The 23,655-nt window shown below is 35.8% G+C and overlaps 1 protein-coding gene and 1 long non-coding RNA gene across 5 annotated transcripts in view; one reads left to right on the forward strand and one right to left on the reverse strand.

The window, feature by feature from the left end:
* The window catches only part of LOC127868547 (disks large homolog 5-like), a 98,459-nt gene that overhangs the window by 34,013 nt on the left and 40,791 nt on the right, over positions 1-23,655 (forward strand). For 3 of the 4 annotated variants that reach the window (XM_052410394.1, XM_052410393.1, XM_052410396.1), the window contains exons 3-5: positions 17,821-17,865; positions 20,543-21,840; positions 22,516-22,609. In XM_052410394.1, the coding sequence (XP_052266354.1) occupies positions 17,821-17,865; positions 20,543-21,840; positions 22,516-22,609 (1,437 nt within the window). The remainder of the gene's footprint in view (positions 1-17,820; positions 17,866-20,542; positions 21,841-22,515; positions 22,610-23,655) is intronic. The other variant, XM_052410395.1, reaches the window with a different exon arrangement.
* LOC127868583 (uncharacterized) lies at positions 2,461-3,447 on the reverse strand. Its single transcript, XR_008044184.1, has 2 exons — positions 3,232-3,447; positions 2,461-2,909 (listed from the first exon to the last, which is right to left on the reverse strand). It is a non-coding gene; the product is annotated as an uncharacterized LOC127868583 (long non-coding RNA).

The raw sequence follows: 23,655 nt of genomic DNA on the forward strand, positions 1-23,655 counted from the left end.
AATGTCGTACGCTACGTCAAATATCCTTTGACAGATTTTCTTCAAATTTTAACACAATCTTAATATTGATAAACCCTGATCCCCTTTCGTTTTTGACGGAATTCTGAATTGTCGTTCCAGAGTTATGGGACATTGTTCGTCAAAATTTCGTGATTTCATTGAATGTCCTACTGTAGCTCAAATATCCTTCGATGGATTTTTTTCAAATTTCAACACAATCTTAATATTGATAAACCCTGATCCCCTTTCGTTTTTGACGGAATTCTGAATTGTCGTTCCAGAGTTATGGGACTTTGTTCGTCAAAATTTCGTGATTTCATTGAATGTCCTACCGTAGCCGTCCGTCCGTCCGTCTGTTAATGTCGTACGCTACTTCAAATATCCTTTGACAGATTTTCTTCAAATTTTAACACAATCTTAATATTGATAAACCCTGATCCCCTTTCGTTTTTGACGGAATTCTGAATTGTCGTTCCAGAGTTATGGGACTTTGTTCGTCAAAATTTCGTGATTTCATTGAATGTCCTACTGTAGCTCAAATATCCTTCGATGGATTTTTTTTTTTTTTTTTTAGTATCCCTGAAAAATTGAACAAGGTGAGCTTTTTTCTATTCCGATTGTACACTACCACTTACCCATCTACATTTCTCTTTTATTATTGGTCAAAATATCTATAACAGGTTTACTTCAACTCCATATCCTCTAAAGAAATGCATACATATACTCAAAAAAAGATATGGTATGAATGTCAAGGAGACGGCCCTCCATGCTCATGTACTTATAAAATAAACCATGTATTCAAATACAAATAAACTGAAGTAAAAAAATGATTCAAAGGGTTATTTATTACCTTACTACTTCATTGGCGAACGACGGGCGTATCATGCGCTCATGGCGCAGCTCCTCAGTTTGATTGGTCAGTCAATTAGTCAGTTAGCTTTTATATTGTTTTTCAAACTAGACTTCATTCTTTTCCAAAACATAAATAACTTCTCTCTAGTCCTGTATATATGGAATAGAAGTGAACCGGGCTCTGGGAAAGTGCAGCTGAAGGCATGTGCACAAAGTTTGGTCTGCAGAGGCTCATCTGTCACCTCACTGTCCCTTTAGAAGGGATATCCTTTAAACAAAATGTCCATGAAAGCAGAGTCATACCCTGATAGACTTTGTGGACTGAACAGGCTCATGATAGTCTTTGTGGACTGAACAGGCTAATTATAGACTTTGTGGACTGAACAGGCTCATTTGTTGCAATACTTTATGCAGACTTTGTGGACTGAACAGGCTCATGATAGTCTTTGTGGACTGAACAGGCTAATTATAGACTTTGTGGACTGAACAGGCTCATTTGTTGCAATACTTTATGCAGACTTTGTGGACTGAACAGGCTAATTATAGACTTTGTGGACTGAACAGGCTAATTATAGACTTTGTGGACTGAACAGGCTAATTATAGACTTTGTGGACTGAACAGGCTCATTTGTTGCAATACTTTATGCGCATGCATTTATCCTAGTTTTACCAGGACGTATCTTTAGTATATTTATTTCCAAACTCAATTCATAATGGCCATATGGCTACCTTTAAGGTCAAGGTCATTGTTTGACTTTGAAGGTTATTAGACTGCACGTGTTGTTTGATTAATCTTCATTTGTTTAAAAATGATTGGGTAAGATTCACTTTAGTTCTAGTGCACGGTCTGGTTTTAGTGCCAATTGTTTGATGGTTCTAGTGATGTTTGTTCCATGGATCTATTGTGCTGGTTCTTCTGTCAGAAGTCTGCTAAATATTCACAGGTGGATGTTTCATGTTGAAGATTCAGGTGATGCTAACTAAAGCAGATTACTGAACAAATGTTTTGTTTCTAAAAGTTGAGCATTTAAGGTGCACCATATGAAATGTTAGAGCCTTTCACTATTGTTAGTTTTGGCCAAAAGCCACCAGTGTGTTAAATGTTTGGTTAGTTTTGGATTATGAGCACAACCTTTTTGAAGAATTGAAATTGATCCTTCAACAGTAAAATCTTCAAGTGTATGTAGCTATAAAAATCATGTTTCAAAAACCAGTTTAGTAATATTAAATATCATACAGTTTGAATCATTTGTAACCAGTATGAATAAAACAATAATTGTATGAGGTGAGTTGATACTGTAAGGATCATCCATGCCAAGTTCATTTATAAAGAATGCAACCTGAAAGAATATTTAGTTATCATTTCACCTTTATTGCATGTCTTACCAAAGTGAGTGTTATACAAAACTACATTTTGATTGGCAGACATTACCCTTTCTCGAGTGCCTGTAATTTTAAAACTGGGGAATAGCATAATTGAGTCTTCCTGTAGCTTAAATGTCATTTGATAAATATTGTATCCATTTTAGATTGTATGACTTCGACATTTTTTATGGTTCTAAACAGTTGACATGTTTCATGGTAGAACCATCTGGTTTTTATACGCCCGTCTATGACGGGACGTATTATGGTATACCCCGCGTCCGTCTGTCCGTCTGTTAATGTCGTACGCTACGTCAAATATCCTTTGACAGATTTTCTTCAAATTTTAACACAATCTTAATATTGATAAACCCTGATCCCCTTTCGTTTTTGACGGAATTCTGAATTGTCGTTCCAGAGTTATGGGACTTTGTTCGTCAAAATTTCGTGATTTCATTGAATGTCCTACTGTAGCTCAAATATCCTTCGATGGATTTTTTTCAAATTTCAACACAATCTTAATATTGATAAACCCTGATCCCCTTTCGTTTTTGACGGAATTCTGAATTGTCGTTCCAGAGTTATGGGACTTTGTTCGTCAAAATTTCGTGATTTCATTGAATGTCCTACTGTAGCTCAAATATCCTTCGATGGATTTTTTTCAAATTTCAACACAATCTTAATATTGATAAACCCTGATCCCCTTTCGTTTTTGACGGAATTCTGAATTGTCGTTCCAGAGTTATGGGACTTTGTTCGTCAAAATTTCGTGATTTCATTGAATGTCCTACTGTAGCTCAAATATCCTTCGATGGATTTTTTTCAAATTTCAACACAATCTTAATATTGATAAACCCTGATCCCCTTTCGTTTTTGACGGAATTCTGAATTGTCGTTCCAGAGTTATGGGACTTTGTTCGTCAAAATTTCGTTATTTCATTGAATGTCCTACCGTAGCTCAAATATCCTTCGATGGATTTTTTTCAAATTTCAACACAATCTTAATATTGATAAAACCTGATCCCCTTTCGTTTTTGACGGAATTCTGAATTGTTGTTCCACAGTTATGGGACTTTGTTGAATGTCAAGGAGACGGCGCTCCATGCTCATGTTCTTATAAAATAAACCATGTATTCAAATACAAATAAACTGAAGTAAAAAAATGATTCAAAGGGTTATTTATTACCTTACTACTTCATTGGCGAACGACGGGCGTATCATGCGCTCATGGCGCAGCTCTTTATTGTTTTTGGCTCCTTTACTATGTGTTCATTCACAGATAACATGGATGCTTATTTTGTGACCATTGAATATAATACAGATTAATTTGGGTATGTCATTTAGGTTGGAGGTGGCCGTTTTGTTCATGGAATACAAGTGTTTTATGCCCCCAATTTAAGGGAGGGGGCATATAGATATGCTGCTATATTGTTGAAACTTTGCAAACGTATGAGTCAGCATGTACAGTTTCACACTTCCATATTTTTGTGTTAAAATGTTTTCTACAAAATTGGAGTTGTTGCCCCTTTTATGCAAAATATTGTAACGTTTTTTAACTTGTGTCGTAGTTCAAATGTCTTTCTGCTATTGGACTGAAACTTTACAAACATATCAATGTAAGTGTTAACTTGGGAACCTCCATATTTTTTATGTCCCCCACCACTATATTGTTTTTGCCCTGTTTGTTGGTTTGTTTGTTTGTGTTTGCGTCAAACTTGATATTTGGCATGCATGTGTATCTCATGGAGCTGCACATTTTTGAGTGGTAAAAGGTGAAGGTGAAGGTCATCCTTCAAGGTCAAAGGTCAAATATATGGGGACATAGTGTTTCACAAACACATCGCTTGTTTTTATTTTTTCTGACATAAATGGAGTTTTCTGACAATGCTAAATGAGGGGACATCCATCTCCATTGGGCACAATCATTTCAAGTTTCTTTGCTGATTTCACATTTTGAGAGAAAACTATATTTTAAACATTTTTTCTGTGTATAAAATACTGTCTTCATTTTATTGAAAAATATTATTTCACCGAAGTATAGACAGAAGAATTATTGTCAATCCTTAAATTAACAATATTATTTAATACACACAAAATCTTCTGACAAAACTCCAGATTTGCTGTGATTGTTTGCAAAAGCTGCTATTTAATGAAGCTGTGTAAAAAATAAATTCACAGGGTAAATGTTTCTGTTGCTGGAATATTGAGTTGTTCTCCTCCCATCCAGAAGATAAATGAAGTAGATGTGATCAACTTCTGTTTAGCATACTGGCGAGATTTCACAGTGATGTCTGGCTGAAGAGAGCAAGTCTAGATGGGGGTCAGTTGAGAATTGCAGTAGGATTTTTATGGTGCTTTTCTTGTTGTTGTTAAATTAAAGTGTATAAAATGTCTAAGAAACTCAGCTTACCTCCTGGGAAAATGCCTCTTTACTGTGGGCAAACAGGTATGTGTTTAATAATAACGTTTTATGTATACAGGATTTAATTAATCTATATCCTTTAATTAGGTACTTTGCAATAAACTGTTTGAAGATCATGTGTTTCACATAAGAGTTATTTTCCATTTACTATTTATTAATAATGTCAAAATTTCATTATAAAGATGATTTACAGCATGCTATAATTTATTCTTGATCAGGTGCCATTATTTAAAATATTTTACCTGTTATTTTGAGAGAAAAATTGTTTGAAGAACTTGCAAACCCATGGTTCTGAATTATCATAAAGGTGTACACAATATTCTATATAATTATTTACAAAGATTTTGGAATGTCAGACATCACATTCTTTTTTATCCTACTATGTTATGTCGATAATATCAATTTTCTATTATTTATTCTGATCTTGTTCAATTTCCAAAATGTTTAATACTGTATTATTCAGATTCATAAATATTTGTGAATTTTTGTTTGTGAAAGTAACCATGCATAATGTGCACCTCTTTATTTTATGCCAAAAAGAAATTTAAGTAAAAAAAACTAGCAAACCGGACCAAAAATAGCCGTCATTTTAAGATTGCCCAATCAAATAATTCGGGTCATGGGACAGCTTTGTTTTGTATTCATAAGAGGAAGCATTTTTATGATAAAGAGCATGGAATGAACAGCACTGTTCTTTTTCTGACACTTGTGTAATTGACCACTCGCCAGCTGTCAATCAAAGTCAAGTAATAATCAATCAGATTTCGATCATTGCAGCCACATGGTCCGACAAACAAAGACTGTCGGAGTAATGGAATAAGCGTTTTATGAAAACACAACTTAGTGGGCGGAGCGATCGCGTATTTTGCGACTGGTCAATTATCTAGCCTTAGAAGCATGCGTAAATAAGACTTCATGTAAATCATCTACATCAAGTGATTCTTCCTCAGGGGAAGCATGAGTACTAAATTTGAAAGCTGAATAAATACTTTTTAGGGCATGGGAAATAACTCACTATACTTTTGGTAAAAAAAAAAAGTATTGCATTTTCATTCAAATAAGTTGAAAACTGAATAATAACTTGTTAGTGCATGGGAGACAACACACTCTAAAATCTTTACTTTTGGTAAAAAAATTGTAGTGCATTTTTGTTTTAAGTGGATTTTTTTTGTAAATTAAAGCTAGTGTTTAATGCTGTATCCATGGGTGAAAGTTCTCCTGGTTAAATCGGAATTCCGGTTTTTGGATTACCGCCTAGACCATTTTTCCAATTCGCATAAATCTGCCTTTCTCAATTTCAAAAAAGTTTTCAACAAAGCTGTGCTCTGATTGGTTAATAACGGAGGTGTGACTATTCTTGGGCAATAGCGTAGCGATTGGGAAAGGCATGATTTGAATGCGTTGTTTGATACCAAGATTGTGCAAATCGGTTGAACATTGATGGAGTAGTGAGCTTCGGAAATTGGCTGGTGTGCCGAAATCGGCATTTCAAGGGTCTAAGTCACATACCTTGTTATGTATATAAGCAATTTGTTTTCGACTAACTTATTTTTGTCTTGTTATTTTGTATAACAAATGGACAATTTTGAGAGTTTTTGGAGGGGGGAAGCAGCTGGGGAAAATGGGATAGTTACCGTAAAAATGCAGTCATAAGTCTACCCGGCTCATAAGTCGGGGGGTATACTTTGGTACCATAATTGGAGATTTTGAGTATGTTAGCTTCATAAGTCGAGTCAGAAATTTTCTGTTTACGAATTTCATAAACGCACGCCATTTTAAATGTACATGAAGTTGCGGTAGTATTCTATACATTGCACATGACGTCACTGTGGAACTGTTGAACGTAGGCAAAGCCAACACATGTATTCTAAACTTCGTTAAATATATTCAATGCGGTTTATTGTGGAAATGGAAAATAATATTTTTCAATATAGACAAGCAAAGCATAATCATTCACTCTATCACACGTATTTTAAATGCATTGTCATAAGCCTGGCGTTTGCGTTTACCAGGCATTTTCAAAGATTTATCGTAAGTCCAGTTGTGATTATGTTTATCTAATTAATAAAAGGTTGCACTCAATAATCCACGCTAGTAATTATCCATAAACTATTTTCCGCTTTTAATCCGATGAAACAATGTTATCACTGTAATCCAATCTTTGTACTTTAAATCTGACTGTCAAAACAATTGATTAGTGTCTCGGTAAAACGTGTTTTTATAACAATGATTGACATACCCAAGAGACCGCTAACTCCACCTTTTTCTCTGAAACAGTTTCAAAGGCGGAGCTATACACGTGCTCATGCATAATGTGCGATTGCAAGCGAGTTACAAACACGCGATTGGTTAAGCATATCGCTTCTCTAAACAAAGGAATCCAATTTTGTCGGCGAGAAAGGTGTTCTTTATAGCTTCTTGATAGGAAACGGCTTTCCTTTGATGACGTCAAACTGTCGATTCACACATATTGCGAATTTTCGCGAGACTTTAAATGATGTCCTTGATGCTTTGTTTACATAATCAGTAAAAAAAACATCACCTGCTTACATGAAGACTTTGGATTAGATTATAAAAATAAAAACAAGAGTAATTGCTAACTGTGATTATATTAATTGGTAAGTATCAGTAAAAATACGGCGTTTTGTTAGTCGTAAATCAACGATTTTTTTTAATACAATAAAAACAACTATTGCCGCGGAGATCAATCTTCGTCAAAATTCATTTTTTTTTTTTTCATGGAATTTCATTTTTTTTTCATGGACGACCTCATAAGTCGATACCGGTTTTTTAATCAAATTTTGGAAGTAAAAAATCTCGACTTATGACTGCGTTTTTACGGTACTTATGCAGATTTCCTGTGCCTTACGGTAGTTGCAAAGGCAATACTATACAAGCATCCATATCAAATGTTTAACATGATAGTGTCTATTTTGCTAAAATGATGTGCTGTTATAATAAAGTAAGTGAATTTGATTAAGTAATTAACAATAGAGCATGCAATTACAATGCAATAATGTTGTATGTGTTTTTATGTCCCCCATCACTATAGTGGGGGACATATTGTTTTTGCCCAGTCTGTTTGTTTGTTGGTTTGCGTCAAACTTCAACATTTGCCATAACTTTTGCAATATTGAAGATAGCAACTTCATATTTGGCATGCATGTGTATCTCATGGAGCTGCACATTTTGAGTGGTGAAAGGTCAAGGTCATCCTTCAAGGTCAAAGGTCAAATATATGGGTCAAAATCGCTCATTTAATATACACTTGCAATATTGAAGATAGCAACTTGATATTTGGCATGCATGTATATCTCATGGAGCTGCACATGTTAAGTGGTGAAAGGTCAAGGTCATCATTCAAGGTCAAAGGTCAAATATATGAGGGGACATAGTGTTTCACAAACACATCTTGTTTCAAATACTGATTAGCATTCTACCAGAAGTTCTTGTCGTTCTAATGCAGAAATGGTTGAATCCAGAGAATAAAGGGTACTCCCTTCCATAAGTTCTCATTGGTAACTCTGAAATTCAATGCTCTTAATGTGACAGATCTACTGAATGCTCTGCCTAAAAAAATTCGCAATTATTTTTTGAAGTTTTGTAACATAGTTATACCATAGATACAAAGTGTTTGTTATCTGTGCAGTTGGAGACAAACTGGGTGTATAAACTGTATTATGTAGGAATAAACATTGAGTCAGAGGATACCGAAGAAGGGCTTATCATAAGGTTCTCATCTGTGTGCAGTGCAGCAGAAAGATAAGAGAACTCCAAAAAGAGAAATGGGACGCAAGAAGCATGAAGTTGTATTAGAAACTTGCTTGGTTTTGGGGTGTGTGGTATTGGAGTCTTGAGTATTACTCTTTCAGCGATATGCTGAAAGTTGGTGAGCTGGGGATGATGGGACCTAAGTAATATCTGCATTCTGGTGATTTCTGCAAAATGTGAACTGTCTGTTTATCACTTTAAGTGGACTTGTTAAATCAAATACAGCCAAAATGTGGACTGTCTGTTTATCACTTTAAGTGGACTTGTTAAATCAAATACAGCCAATATGTGCACTGTCTATCACTTTAAGTGGACTTGTTAAATCAAATACAGCCAAAATGTGGACTGTCTGTTTATCACTTTAAGTGGACTTGTTAAATCAAACACAGCCAATATGTGGACTGTCTGTTTATCACTTTAAGTGGACTTGTTAAATCAAATACAGCCAATATGTGGACTGTCTGTTTATCACTTTAAGTGGACTTGTTAAATCAAATACAGCCAATATGTGGACTGTCTGTTTATCACTTTAAGTGGACTTGTTAAATCAAATACAGCCAAAATGTGGACTGTCTGTTTATCACTTTAAGTGGACTTGTTAAATCAAATACAACCAAAGTACATGTCATATCATTAATCTTTTGGTCTCTATTTAATGTGCTGTCAAAAATCCGCAAAGAATATTTTTTAATTATGCATAATAAATTAACAAATGAGATGATGAATAAAAGAATGAAATTATAAGCGCCTTATCCAGAAATGTAAGGTCGCCGTGGTGTAATGAATATGGTGTCCGCCTAGCGACCGGTAGGTCACGGGTTCGATCCCCACCGTGGGAGCGTTCTTTAGATCTCCCCCAAAGACACCAAGTACTGGTTCTAGGCCCAGGAAACGGACTTGAGAGCGTTTATATAAGCCTGAGACTTTCGATGCAATCAAGCTAAAATTAATAGGTTTAAACTAAATATAATGGTTCCAAGTTTGTTTGATGACAATGATGTTATTATTACTGTGCATTCAGTTTCATTTGGTGCTTATACCTGTGAGTCAGATTACAAAATAGAACAGAAAATGTAGTGTTGTATTGATTTCAAAGACAGGCATACTTTTTACAGTTGTTTTCCATTATTTTTATCTAAATCATCTACATCATTGTTCCCCCATGGAATCTTAAAAGATTTTATTGAAACGTTTGATCATGCACCACAAAATAATAAAACCTCTTTGGAATGTTAATAAAGTTGCAGTGTTTCATTTGAAGTATATGTATCACAATTTCAGTAAAGTAAGCCAATCAGGCTGACACAAAGTCGTGCATAATGTCTCCACCAAAACCAACAAATAAAACAGTAATTATTGTTTTATGACAAAGAGGGACACTACTATCTAAATTACCCATTCACAGCGTGACATATCAGCCCATTATCATTTAGTTTGCCTCCAAGATAGCTAGGGTTTAACTTACAACTCTGATTCTAACATTGTTAAGTGTACAGAACCTGAAGTTGTAAACAGTTTGTTACAAGTTGTGTTTCCTTTGAATATTGAATGCGCACCTTTGCAAATATGGGAGCTAATTTTGGATCCATGATTGGTGTTAACAGGGTAAGATTTTATTCCAAGATTTATGATTTTGTTACTCAATTTTTATAAAATGTTTATTTGAGTGACTTGTTCACAGATTTTCATATTTTTGAAAAATGTCCTTGAATGATGTTAGTATAAAATATGTTATATTTGAAAAGTTATGAATAATTTGAATACAAAGATAAATATAAAAAAGTGCCTTCTTGGGGATTCAAACCCAAGACTTGTTGAAGCAAATGCTAATACGCTACCACCACACTACACAAATTTCTGAAAGGAAAGTGAAACAAAATTTCAAATTTGGTTGATGACTTCCAGCATATATTTCTAATAGTTTTTCAGTCTGACAATAGTGTTATTTTGCTTATTCAGATGTAATGCATAGATTATTTTTTTAGCTCACTTGAGCGCTGTTTGTCCATCGTTATGAAAACATTTGTCTTAATTATATCTCATCCCAGTTTGAAACTGGGCCCATTAAGTCAAAAACAAGGTCACTATGTCATAAGAAATAAACAGCTTTTTAAAAATCTTAGTCTCATTAATTGTCCAAACTTCATGGAACTTGGTCAGAGCATTTGTTCTGATTATCTCTCAGCTGTGTTTTAAAATGGTTCCTGTACTTTAAAAAACCATGGCCGCCACTGGGCAGGGCAGTTTTCCTTATATGGTCATATGAAACCTTGTTATACTATAGAACTAAAATTTTTGGTCCAATCATCATGACAAACTTGCTCTAAACATTTGTTCTAATGAAATTTTGGCAGAGTTCTAACAAATATTATCCGCGGCTACGCCACAGCCAGAAATTTAGTACGTTGCGGCCGTGTCGAGTGTTCACGCGGCGTTTCACCGAGGCACTCGGCATCGATTCCCGCACAACGCCGTGTCTGTTTTAACCTCGCGTACTTTCGCGGAGTAAATCTCGCTGTACAGTACAGCAAAAGCGGAACAAACGTATTTCGCGATCCGCGGCGGCAAGGCGAAACAAGTCGATGCCGCGTCAGTCGTTGAAGCCGCGTCAGTATGCGGCGACAAGTCGTATTTCGCCGCGAAACTTCGCATCTGTCCGCCGAGGCATGCCGCGATCCGCGACATGATGCCGAGTCGATGCGCATCATGAAATAAAAAATCTTTTTAAAATTATTAGTTGCATGTAGTTAACAAACTTTGAAAGAACAATTATAATAATAATTAAAATCATGATAAATTTATTGTGCGCGGATTGTATTAGAATATTCATGTAAGCATAGTTAATGTGTCTGGCCAATTAAGTTTGTTTCCCGCCCGTAGTGTATGTATTTCACACAAAAACAAGGTCAGGTAATTATGTTTTCGCACATACAAGTGGTCAAGGCTCCAACATATGGTGGATTTATCAATTAATTGCTTGTTGATTTTGCTATTATATTTAAGCTGAGAAAATTATTAGTTTGAAGCCACATCAATAATCAAGACGGTGACGACGTATTTGTTGTTTTGTTAATTATCAGCTTATTATAACTATTGTTTGAATATGCGTATATAAACATGTTTTATTTTGTTCATATTATACAGTTAATATCGCTAATAATTACCCGATAATCCCGTATATTCCAGTTTTAAAGCAAATGCTGGTAAATATTTACGATACACAAACATTCTCGATATTTCCTTAAGTATCAAATACATTTTGGCATTTGTTACTATTTATAGAGATGATGAAATAACGTCTAATCGGGGCGTTTTTTTTTCACTGAACACGCGATTTACGCCTGACGTGATGTTCATGTATTTATACAACACAAAATACACCCAAACTTTCCAAACGACGTTCTACATGTTGCATAATTTTCGCGCGCTTTTTATGAAACAAAGGATATTTAAGCACTGTTTATTTGACGCTAGAATTTGCCAAAGGTCACGTAAGCATTAAAATACGGAAGTGTGTTTCGGATTACAAATTTAATAATGATAATCGAACGAAACATTAACAGTTGCGCGTAATTAATTCTACGCTACACATACATGTATGTACATGTAGGTGGATATCTTTTCACTCGATCCGCCGCGTGAACACACGTTTCGGCCGCCGCGTACTGATAATCTGGCCGTGGTGTAGCCGCGGATTATGTTTGTGCCGCTTTGGCTGTACTGTACGTACGCGGCGGATTGAGTGGAAAGATATACACCTGCATGTACATTTGTGTAGCATAGAAACCTAGAGTTACGCTACTTTCATATTTATTATTTTCACGCTTTAATAAGCGATATGGCACGTAATGCGCTTTAACAAATTATCGTTGAATAAACTACGCACAATGTTAATGTTTTGTTCGATTCTGAAATGAGCTTTATTATGCCCCCCTTTGAAGAAGAGGGGGTATATTGTTTTGCACATGTCTGTCGGTCCGTCGGTCCGTCCACCAGATGGTTTCCGGATGATAACTCAAGAACGCTTAGGCCTAGGATCATGAAACTTCATAGGTAGATTGGTCATGACTGGCAGATAACCCCTATTGATTTTCAGGTCACTAGGTCAAAGGTCAAGGTCACAGTGACTCTAAATAGTAAAATGGTTTCCGGATGATAACTCAAGAATGCTTAGGCCTAGGATCATGAAACTTCATAGGTACATTGATCATGACTGGCAGATGACCCCTATTGATTTTCATGTCACTAGGTCATAGGTCAAGGTCACATTGACTTGAAATAGTAAAATGGTTTCCGGATGATAACTCAAGAATGCTTACGCCTAGGATCATGAAACTTCATAGGTACATTGATCATGACTGGCAGATGACCCCTATTGATTTTCAGGTCACTAGGTCAAAGGTCACATTCACAGTGACTGGAAATAGTAAAATGGTGTCCGGATGATAACTCAAGAATGCTTACGCCTAGGATAATGAAACTTCATAGGTACATTGATAATGACTGGCAGATGACCTCTTATATTTTCAGGTCACTAGGTCAAAGGTCAAGGTCACAGTGACTCAAAATAGTAAATTGGTTTCCGGATGATAACTCAAGAATGCTTACGCCTAGGATCATGAAACTTCATAGGTACATTGATCATGACTGGCAGATGACCCCTTATGATTTTCAGATCACTAGGTCAAAGGTCAAGGTCACAGTTACTCGAAATAGTAAAATGTTTTCCGGATGATAACTCAAGAATGCTTACGCCTAGGATCATGAAATTTCATAGGTACATTGATAATGACTGGCAGATGACCCCTAATGATTTTCAGGTCACTAGGTCAAAGGTCAAGGTCACAGTGACTCGAAACAGTAAAATGGTTTCCTGATGATAACTCAAGAAAAATTAGGCCTAGGATCATGAAACTTCATAGGTATGTTTATCATGACTGGCAGATGACCCCTATTGATTAATATTTGTTCTAATGATATTTTGGCAGAGTTCAACATTGGTTCTTGTCAGGTTGAAATACATGGCCCTCAAGGGGTTAGTCAGTTAAAAAGCGCGCGAAAATTATGCAGACATGTATAACGTCGCATGGAAAGTTTGGGTGAATTTTGTGTTGTATAAAAACATGTACATCACGTCAGGCGTTTATGCGTGTTTAGTGGAAAAAAAAACGCCCTGATTGGACGTTATTTCATCACATCTTTAAATAGTAACAAATGCCAAAATGTATTAAGAATAATTGCGAATATGTGTGTGTCTTGAGCACTTTTATCGTACATATTTACCGGAATTTGCTTTAAAACTGGAATATACAGGATTATCAGGTAATGATTAGCGATATCAACTGTATAATATAAACAAAATGAAACAACTTTATATACACAGAGTCAAACAATAGTTATAATAAGCTGATAATTAACAAAACAACAATTAAGTGATGGTTATTGATGTGGCTTCAAACTGCTAATTGTCTCAGCTAAAATATAATAGAAAAAACAACAAGCAATTATAAATCCACAACCTGTTGGAGTCTTGACCACTCGTATGTGCCAAAACATAATTACGTGACATTGTTTATATGCTAATACATGTTGTCGTAAAAATTAAACCCAAAACAAATATGTTCGTTGATCGTTTAATATAAAGACAATAATCATACAGCGCAATAAACGCACACAAAGTAGCTTAAAGTACTTTAGCAGATTCTAAAAACGACTGGCAAATGATTATTGGAATTTTATTAATACATGTTCGTGATAATCGTATTTTGTTTGTATAAATTCGATTTTTTTATTTGCATTCTTTTAAAATAATTATTATTTCTATCCGGATGACAGAAATTTCTTTAGAAACGGGAATGCAATTACTAAAAACAAAACAATAGCAAGCTTTTTATGCCCCCCTTCGAAGAAGAGGGGATATATTGCTTTGCACATGTCACTCGGTCGGTCGGTCGGTCCGTCCACCAGGTGGTTTCCGGATGATAACTCAAGAACGCTTGGGCCTAGGATCATGAAACTTAATAGGAACATTGATCATGATTCGCAGATGACCCCTATTGATTTTGAGGTCACTAGGTCAAAGGTCAAGGTCACGGTGACTCGAAATGGTAAAATGGTTTTTAGATGATAACTCAAGAACGCATATGCGGCCAACAGGGCGAACTCTGTACAATATAACTGAAGCAACTGGTCTGTAATCCTAAATCTATAATTATCAATCCAATGAAACATCATCATTTGAGTAAAATAAAGTGGATCAGTAAAAATATTATCTGAATATGAGATTTTTTTGTATATTTTGTATATTAAATATTGTGTTAATGTTTAATTTTGTTGATTAATATAAATATAAGCAGGACAGGGGAGGTAATACACTATTATATATTTCTTATATACAGGGGAAACAAATGCAATAAGTTTAAATTTCATGTTTAATAAATAGAGGATATTTGTTCATGTCAGTGTGAGATCATTTTTTTTTTTTTTAATTGTCCCTTGACATATTGCTTTTATATTTTGCATACTTGTTTACCAACATCACCCCAACCTATAAACAAGAGCAGACAACTCTATCAAGCATTTTGTCATAATTATTGCCCCTTTTATACTTAGAATATGCATATATTTGATAAATCTATGTTAAAGTTTGCGTACTACCCCAAATATTTCCTATATCCTTTGACATATTGCTTTTATATGTTGCAAACTTGTTTACCAACATGACCCCAACCTATTAACAAGAGCAGACCACTGTATCAAGCATTTTGAAATAATTATGGCCCCTTTTACACTTAGATAATTGAACATTTTGCTTAAATTGCCATAACTTCTTTATTTATGATCACATTTTATTATTACTTTGACAAAACAACACTTACCTGAATACCACAATGGATTCCACCCAAACAATACCCCACGCCCCTACCAGAATCCCTTCCCCCCCCAAACCTCACCCCCCCCCATTTTTTTTTTTTAAACATCTCATAAATTACCACACCCCACATTAGACACTCAGCTCACCCACCCCCCCCTACCCCCCCCCCCACCCCCCCCAAGAAACATCGAAGAAAGGGCCACAACCCACAAGACCCCCCTCGCACGCCCCCCGACCCCCCGACCCCCCCACTCCCCCCAATTTTTTTTTAAGAAGCTAATAAAGACCACACCCCACAGGATACCCCCCCTCACTCCCCCCTACCCCCCGACCCCCCCACCCCCCATTTTTTTTTAAACATCTAATAAAGGACCACACCCCACATTTTATCCCCTCTCACCCCCACCCCCCTACCCCCCCCACCCCCCACCCCCCCCCCCATTTTTTTTTTAACATCTAATAAATTACCACACCCCACATTAGACCCCCCTCTCACTCCCCCCTACCCCCCCACCCCCTCCCCATTTTTTTTTTTACATCTAATAAATTACCACACCCCACATTATACCCCCTTCTCATCCCCCCCCCCCCCCCCTACCCCCCCAATTTTTTTTTTCCTTGTTTTATTTTTGAAAGATCTTCTAATAAATTATTGTATATGAACAATTTCCCCATGATGGCTTACGTTATACTGTCAAGCACAAGAATAGTCGAGCGCGCTGTCCTCTGACAGCTCTTGTTAGGTCACAAGGTCAAAGGTCAAGGTCACAGTGACTCGAAATAGTAAAATGGTTTCCGGATGATAATTCAAGAATGCTTACGCCTAGGATCATGAAACTTCATAGGTACATTGATCATGACTGGCAGATGACCCCTATTGATTTTCAGGTCACTAGGTCAAAGGTCAAGGTCACAGTGACTCGAAATAGTACAATGGTTTCCGGATGATAACTTATATTAGGTCAAAGGTCAAGGTCACAGTGACAAAAAACGTATTCACACAATGGCTGCCACTACAACTGACAGCCCATATGGGGGGCATGCATATTTTACAAACAGCCCTTGTTTATTAACTAGTTTATCTATTTTGAATCCGCGCACATTAAATTAATTATGATTTTATATATTTTTATAATTGTTCTTTTTAATTTCTTTGACTAAGTAATCATTTAAAAAATATTTTGATATGAAGATGCGCAATGACTCGGCGTCATGTCGCGGATCGCTGCTTGCCTCGGCATGTCTCGGCGGACAGATGCGAAGCTTCGCCAGGAAATGCGACTTGCCGCCGCATACTGAAGCGGCTTCAACGGCCGACTCGGCATCGACTCGTTGCGCCTTGCCGTCGTGGATCGTGAAATATGTTTGTTCCGCATTGGCTGTACTGTACATGAGTAACGCTGCTGGATAACTCGGCATAATGCATGTGCGTAAAGTGTCATCCCAGATTAGAATGTGAAGTCTTTACAGGCTAATCAGGGATGACACTTTCTACTTTTATGGTATGTTTCATTTTAAGGAAGACTCTTCTAAGCCAAAATCCAGTTCAGGCTGAAAGTGTTGTCCCTGATTAGCCTGTGGGAAGTGCTCAGGCTTATGTGGGACATACTTTGTGCACATGCATTCAGACCCATTTTTCCATGGCGAGACTCCAATGTTGGTTTCATGGCTGCTACTGTTATCAGGTCACAGGCTTCCAGTCATTGCCAGGCCTTGAGAGTTCACTGTTTGTCAGTCCTGACAGCTCCAATCAGTGAGATAAATATTGTTACACCTGGCCTTCTCCCTCTCTAGCAGCTGTTCTCTTCTGATTATTTACCTGGAAAAGTGCTCCAAACCAGACCTAATTTATCTGATTGTTTACTTTTTTTCCTGTGTAAGCCTTGACTTGATAAATGGAAGCAGCCATATGATATAAAGTTGAGCAAGTGCTTCCAGTTGCTTTCTGTGTATTATTGGAAGCCTAGATTCCAAGTTTTTACATTGGATAACAGACTGATTTTTATGCGTTCAAATATGTTGTGTTTATTGTGAATTTTTCACAAATTTACTGATTAAAAACTGTAAATTCGTTATTCTTGTGACTTTGGACTCGGTGAACATTTCTTGGATGATCAAATTTATTACTAGTGAAACGTTGAACAGTGATGTCTTCCTTCTGGACCAAATGGACCTAAGTAATTTGATAGATTATTTAAGTTTCTGAATGGTTGTTATCATTTTAACTAATTCAGAGCAAATGTTTTATTATTCTTTATTTATAATGGTTGTCTGTGAAATATGTAAAAAGTAGACATGTTGTCTTTACAAGGTAGATAAACAACACCAGTCTATGCATGATAGTAAATGGCAATGGTTTGACCTAAATGTTTGTTTATAATTAATTACCTTGGTCAAGTAATTAACATTGGACTATTATGTGTGTCACTTATTTATTGCTGTAGAAAACTGGTTCATAGTTCATAAATATAGTTCATACAGGTTTGGAGCTTTTGCTGTTTATTGCTCACATTTGTGTACATTATTCTTTATTTATTAGATTTTATTAGTTGCCGAATTCCTTGGAAGGGCTTAACATCAACATGTAAGTACTTTGTTAGAAGTTGTAAACAATGTGAGGGGTTTTCTTGCAAGAAGCTAATACAAGCTCTGGTAGCAGATTAATCATATATTCTAGAAACACCAGATTTAATACTGAGATAATGGCTGCTTTCTTGAAATCATGTTGAGGTAAATGTGTTGGCCTACATTTTGCCAATAAACAGAGCTTGTTTTTCTAATTTGTGTGCTTTGCAAACGCAAATGATAATGATGTTTTTAGGCGATGTTTTACCAGGATGTGTGAAGATTTATTCTAAGTTTGTCTGTGAATAATTTATTTACATGTTTAATTTTATTTGATATTCAAATGCAGTTTTTAACAAAAACAGTATAGAAAGTATTTTCTTCATTTAATCAATTTGTCATGATTTTAAATTTTATTTCAAAGCGGTGCAATAGGGAGCATTGTGTTTCTGACGAACACATCTCTTGTTGTAGTATAAAGTGACACATTGTGTATTTTCCTTGTTGCAGTTACAATTGGGCTCATTAGGTATCAAATTCATGTAAGGTTATAACATGTACAAGGCCCAAACAAGCAGAAGGGTGCGCAAGTAACATCACAGTTTTGTACTAAAAAGGACACATGAACTGGAAAAAGTAACATGCAACTGTTAGGTGTTGAATATCCTAATTTGGATTGTAATTTGTAGTTATAAACATGTGGGCAGGCTGACGTGCTTACGAAAGTCAATTTAAAATATTATCGTAACTTTCTTTTGCTTTTATAATGCATTAAAATTTCTTTGTGGAATGGCGCATCCTTCTTCTTGTTTGCATATATATAGGCACTGACTTTCAATGGCCAATTACTGTTTCATTTCATATAGTTTAATTTATAATGATGAACTGTTGAAAATTATACGTGATACAATATAACTTGTAAGTGTAGTGTCTTGGTTATAAAAAAAATTGATAGTAAAATTTACTTAGATCTTGAAATCGGCTGGAAGAGACCAGGACCTCGGTGTTAAAAATATTGTAAGGCATTCCAAAGTTCAAGAAATATTGAAAAGAGCATATATTATTGTATTGTATTCCTTGAAAAAATCTAAAAAGTGTCAAAACGTGAGAAATCTGAGTTTGTGGCTAAAGATTTTGATGAGATTTATTCAGAAGTTGCTTGCTTTTCAGCTTTCTTTATGTATTAAATCTGTCAAGGATAATGGTTGTGTGTAACCTCGAATAGTGCTTAAAATTGACTTCAGAAGCTGGTGGCAATCATATGTTTGTTTGTTCATTGTTTTGCTGCCATGTTTGCTTTTGTCTTGCAAAATTGTTGGTAAAAGAAATGTAACTGCTTTAAAGGACATAGCACTTTATACTCAGATTATTTTTTAACAAAATAGTCCTTACTTGCTATGACAATATTGGAAACAAAATGAAGAAGAATGAGAAAATGTTTACCATTCATCGCTAACAATTGATTTACAATGTCACTGTTGTGTTTTACTTCTTATGTAAAAAAATGATCACAGCTTGGGGTTTTATGTTGAAAATGTTTTTGTTACAAATATGATGTGCTAAAGTTTAAAGTTATATCAGTATCGAGAATATAAAAAACCTAAATAATCTTATTAAATTTTTTTATTGTCTTTGCAAGGAAAACTTAATCATTAATTCATAAAATATGTTTGCGATGTTTTAAATTATTATCATTAATAATATTGTTTACATTTATACTGTGATCAAAATTCCTTTAAGTTCTGATGGCATTTAATACTAGGTAATCATAATCAAATAAATTTGAAATTTTCTTTCGATTTACTAAAACTAATTAAACTTTTTCACCTTTTGTTAACAATAAGCAATACAATTTTGGAATACATTTTGAAATGTCAATACAAAAACTGTCAAATTACTAATGGTAAGATGAATGTAGGTCCAATATTATATAAATGATATGATGTTTGTAGTAACTTGTCCTATTTCAGCTTTCCCTATTTTCATGCACCTCCTGATTGTGTTCATGTTATTTATATAAGAAGAAGGTTTTGATCTGATTGCCAGATTCTTTTTATGCCCCCGAAGCAGGGCATATAGGGATCACACTGTCTGTTCGTCTGTCCGTCTGTCTTTCCGTCACACTTTTGCGTTTAGGTTTCGAAAAATCCTCATAACTTCTATGTCGTTTCAGATGTAACCTTCATATTTGGTATGCATGTGTATATGGACAAGGCCTTTCCATACAAATACAAATTTTGACCCCTTTGACCTTGACCTTGAATTTAGGGTCCACGTTCAGGTTTCGAAGTCTGCGCTTAGGTTTCCAAAAATGCTCATAACTTCTATCTTTCTTCAGATGTAACCTTCATATTTGGTATGCATGTGTATATGGACAAGGCCTTTCCATACGCGCACAAATTTTGACCCCTTTGACCTTGACCTTGAATTTAGGGTCCGCGTTAAGATTTAGAAATCTGCGTTTAGATTTCGAAAAAGCGTTTTTCAGGGGCATATGTCTTCCTATGGAGACAGCTCTTGTTTGTTTTAAAATGACAAATATATGCAGGTTTTCTTCAATTAATAATTTAGATGATGTAATTATCCGTTTGTTTGCAGGTGACATTGCCAGATTCTTTTTTGTTTTAAAATGACAAATATATGCAGGTTTTCTACAATTAATTATTTAAATGATGTAATTATGCGTTTGTTTGCAGGTGACGCCAGATCACAGGATCTGAAGACCTATACACGGAAGATCCCGTCCTGTGAGTACGATGATTTCCAGGACTTGGGCTCGTTGGATGGATCTCTGGTCGACGCCCACTTCAGTGGGGCCAAAATCACGCACTCAGGACGATACAAACAGGGAATAAACGGTGAGAGTCGCCATAGAAGTCATAACAGAGACTATGATTGGCTAAAATTTCAGTGTGAAAGGGCAATGTCTGAACTTCAAGCATTAAAAATGCAGCAGTCAGATAACACAAAACGTTATGATGCTGTGATCAAAGAGTCTGACTCTTATAGACTGAGCTACATGTCCACACTGAGCCAGCTTCAGCAGACACGTGAGGACGCAGAGGTCATGCGAGGTCAGAATCGGGATCTAGTTGCAGAAAATAAACGCTTTGAACAGGAAGTAAAAAATTTACGTAAACTTAGAGAAGAAGACCAGAAAGAAATGACGGAATTACGTAAGCATCAGCGGGATATTGTAAGTAAGAGTGGTTCTAGTGAAGTGCTAAATGCATTGGATATGTATGACAGAATAAAGAAGGATTATGACTCGTTAAGGGATCGCTACTCAGATCTAGTCACCCAGCATAGCTCTCTAAAAACTAAATTTGAAAACTCCCAAGAGGAAAATGTAAAGCTTAAAAAGCAGTTGCAGGTTGTGTGTAGTGAACGGGACTCGGCTATTCTTGAAAGAAATGGTTTGAAGCAGCAGTGTACTGCTGCAATCAGGAACTGGGACCAAGTGATACATGAATGCAATGATATGAAAGAAAAAATACAGAAAATCACACAGCAAAGGGATGATGTGATGAAAGAAATGAATCAAGCATTAGCTGGTCAGTTGCGAGCAAAGAAGGAACTGGAACTTGTTCAGAAAGACAAGGATGCTGTGTTCCGTGAATATAACCTGATTATGTCAGAAAGAGACCAAGTTCATAAGGAAATTGAACAACTGAATGAAAGGCTGTCTCAGAATGAAGCAAGTATTGAAACATTACAAAAGGACAAAAAATCTGCTCAAGACGAGGCAGAGACTTTGAAACGTGAAATTACATCGGCACTTCAAGACCGGGACAAGTCAGTGAAGGAAAGAAATGAGCTCAGTGAGAAGTGTAATGAGCTCCTCAGTAAACAGAGTGCCATTGAGAAGCAGAGGGAGGAATACAAGAAGGAAGTTGAGATGTCAATCCAGCAGAGAGATATTGCACGTAAAGAGAGACAAGAAGCAATGCAGGACAGAGACAGAATTCTTAGAGAAAAATATGAACGTGAACAGGTATGGTTTAGTAGCATTACATGTTACGGAGAATATTTTTGCAGAGCAAGGCTGGGGCTGCTCATTAATTAAAATTTAAGGTGTTTAAATCGCAATTTGTTTCATGTTTGTGTTTTCATAGGTTTGTCCGTTCGATCTTGTCTGGACTGCAACTTTTATAGTTTCATAAAACTGAAAATAACAATGTTCACCAGGTAGAGATGGTGTGTCATTTGTAAAAACCATGTCATACTTCAAATTTAGTCATTATATGACTTTTTGGTAGTCAGTACTGTAACTGCATCATTTACCATGCAATTTAATGGAAACTCACCACAAGGACCATTTGGACCAATGTTAACCATAAGGAGTCTATTTTTTTTGTAAGACCCACTTCCTTAGCTCAAAGGCCAAGGTCAAACAAGGGTCAAAAGTCAAATCTAGGTATAAATCGGTATGTTCTTGCAGAAATTTCATCATGCATGTAAAATATAAACTTTCCAGAAATTGTAAACATATATACGATGTCTATACTCAGGTGAAGGTCATAATTAGATGTCAAAAAAGGCATTATATATATGTAGCTTGTCTGGACTGTATTTTTAATATTTATCTGATAATTATGATGTAAATTATCACAAATGTTAAGTATGTGAATCTGGTAATCTTGTTCAGGACATTTTTCGTGTGTTACAGTTTCAGAAGGAGAATGCAGACAAGATGGACCAATACAATCGCGAAACGGAGCAATTAAAATTGAGAATTGAAAAGCTGAACCAGCAATTGCAAGGTATGCATTCTAAAGATTAATACTAAATATAGAGTTAATGTAGAACACACACACACACTTTGCAGTGTCAATTTTTAACTCATTAAAACTCAACAGGCCTCATTTTTATCTCGCCAATACTAGTCAGAGTTTGAGTCTGGGTCAAGTGTGTTCAAAAACTTGGTCTCGAGGTCAAAGTTAGGAAAACCTTATGTATATATTACTCAATCATGATTAAACTTAATCAGAACTTTTATCTTGACAATGTCTAGGTCAAAATAGAATCTTGGTGCAGTTTGTGATTAAAAACTGGGTAAAATTTTAGGAAAATCTTGTTGCCATTCCCAAAGCCACATAAATGACTCAATCTGGTTTAAACTTGGCCATACTGTTTATATTGACAATATCTAGGCAAAGTTTTAATCTGGGTCAAGTTTGTTCAAAAACTAGGTCAATAGATCAAATCCAATAAAAACCTTGTTACCACTTAGAGGCCAGATTAATGAGGCATTCTGGATGAAACTTGGTCAGAATGTTTATCTTGACAATATGTATCCCAAGTACTAAAGTGTGTACAAATGTACAGGCACCACATGAAGTCTAAGTTTAACTTGTTACCACCTTAAGTACATATAGGATATTTGTTGGATTCGATGGAATATCGATATTACTTCACGAGTGATCATATAAAATAATATATTTTCACCAAAATTGGTCAGAAGTTGTATTTTGATAATGTCTAGGGCAAGTTTGAATATGGGTCATGCCGGGTCAAAAACAAGGTCACGGGGTCACTTAGTGCCTTTTAAACATCACAATGTTGTCCGCTCTCTAATTCAAGTAGTTTTCATCCAATCTTCACCAAACTTGGTCAGAAGTTGTATCTAGATGATGTCTAGGTCAAGTTTGAATATGGGTCATGCCGGGTCAAAAACTAGGTCACGGGGTATCTTAGTGCGTTTTAAACCTCACCATGTTGTTCGCTCTCTAAATCAAGTAGTTTTCATCCAATCCTCACCAAACTTGGTCAAAAGTTTTATCTAAATGATCTCTAGGACAAGTTTGAA

Source organism: Dreissena polymorpha, chromosome 2 (assembly GCF_020536995.1).
Source record: "Dreissena polymorpha isolate Duluth1 chromosome 2, UMN_Dpol_1.0, whole genome shotgun sequence".
Lineage (NCBI taxonomy): Eukaryota > Metazoa > Mollusca > Bivalvia > Myida > Dreissenidae > Dreissena > Dreissena polymorpha.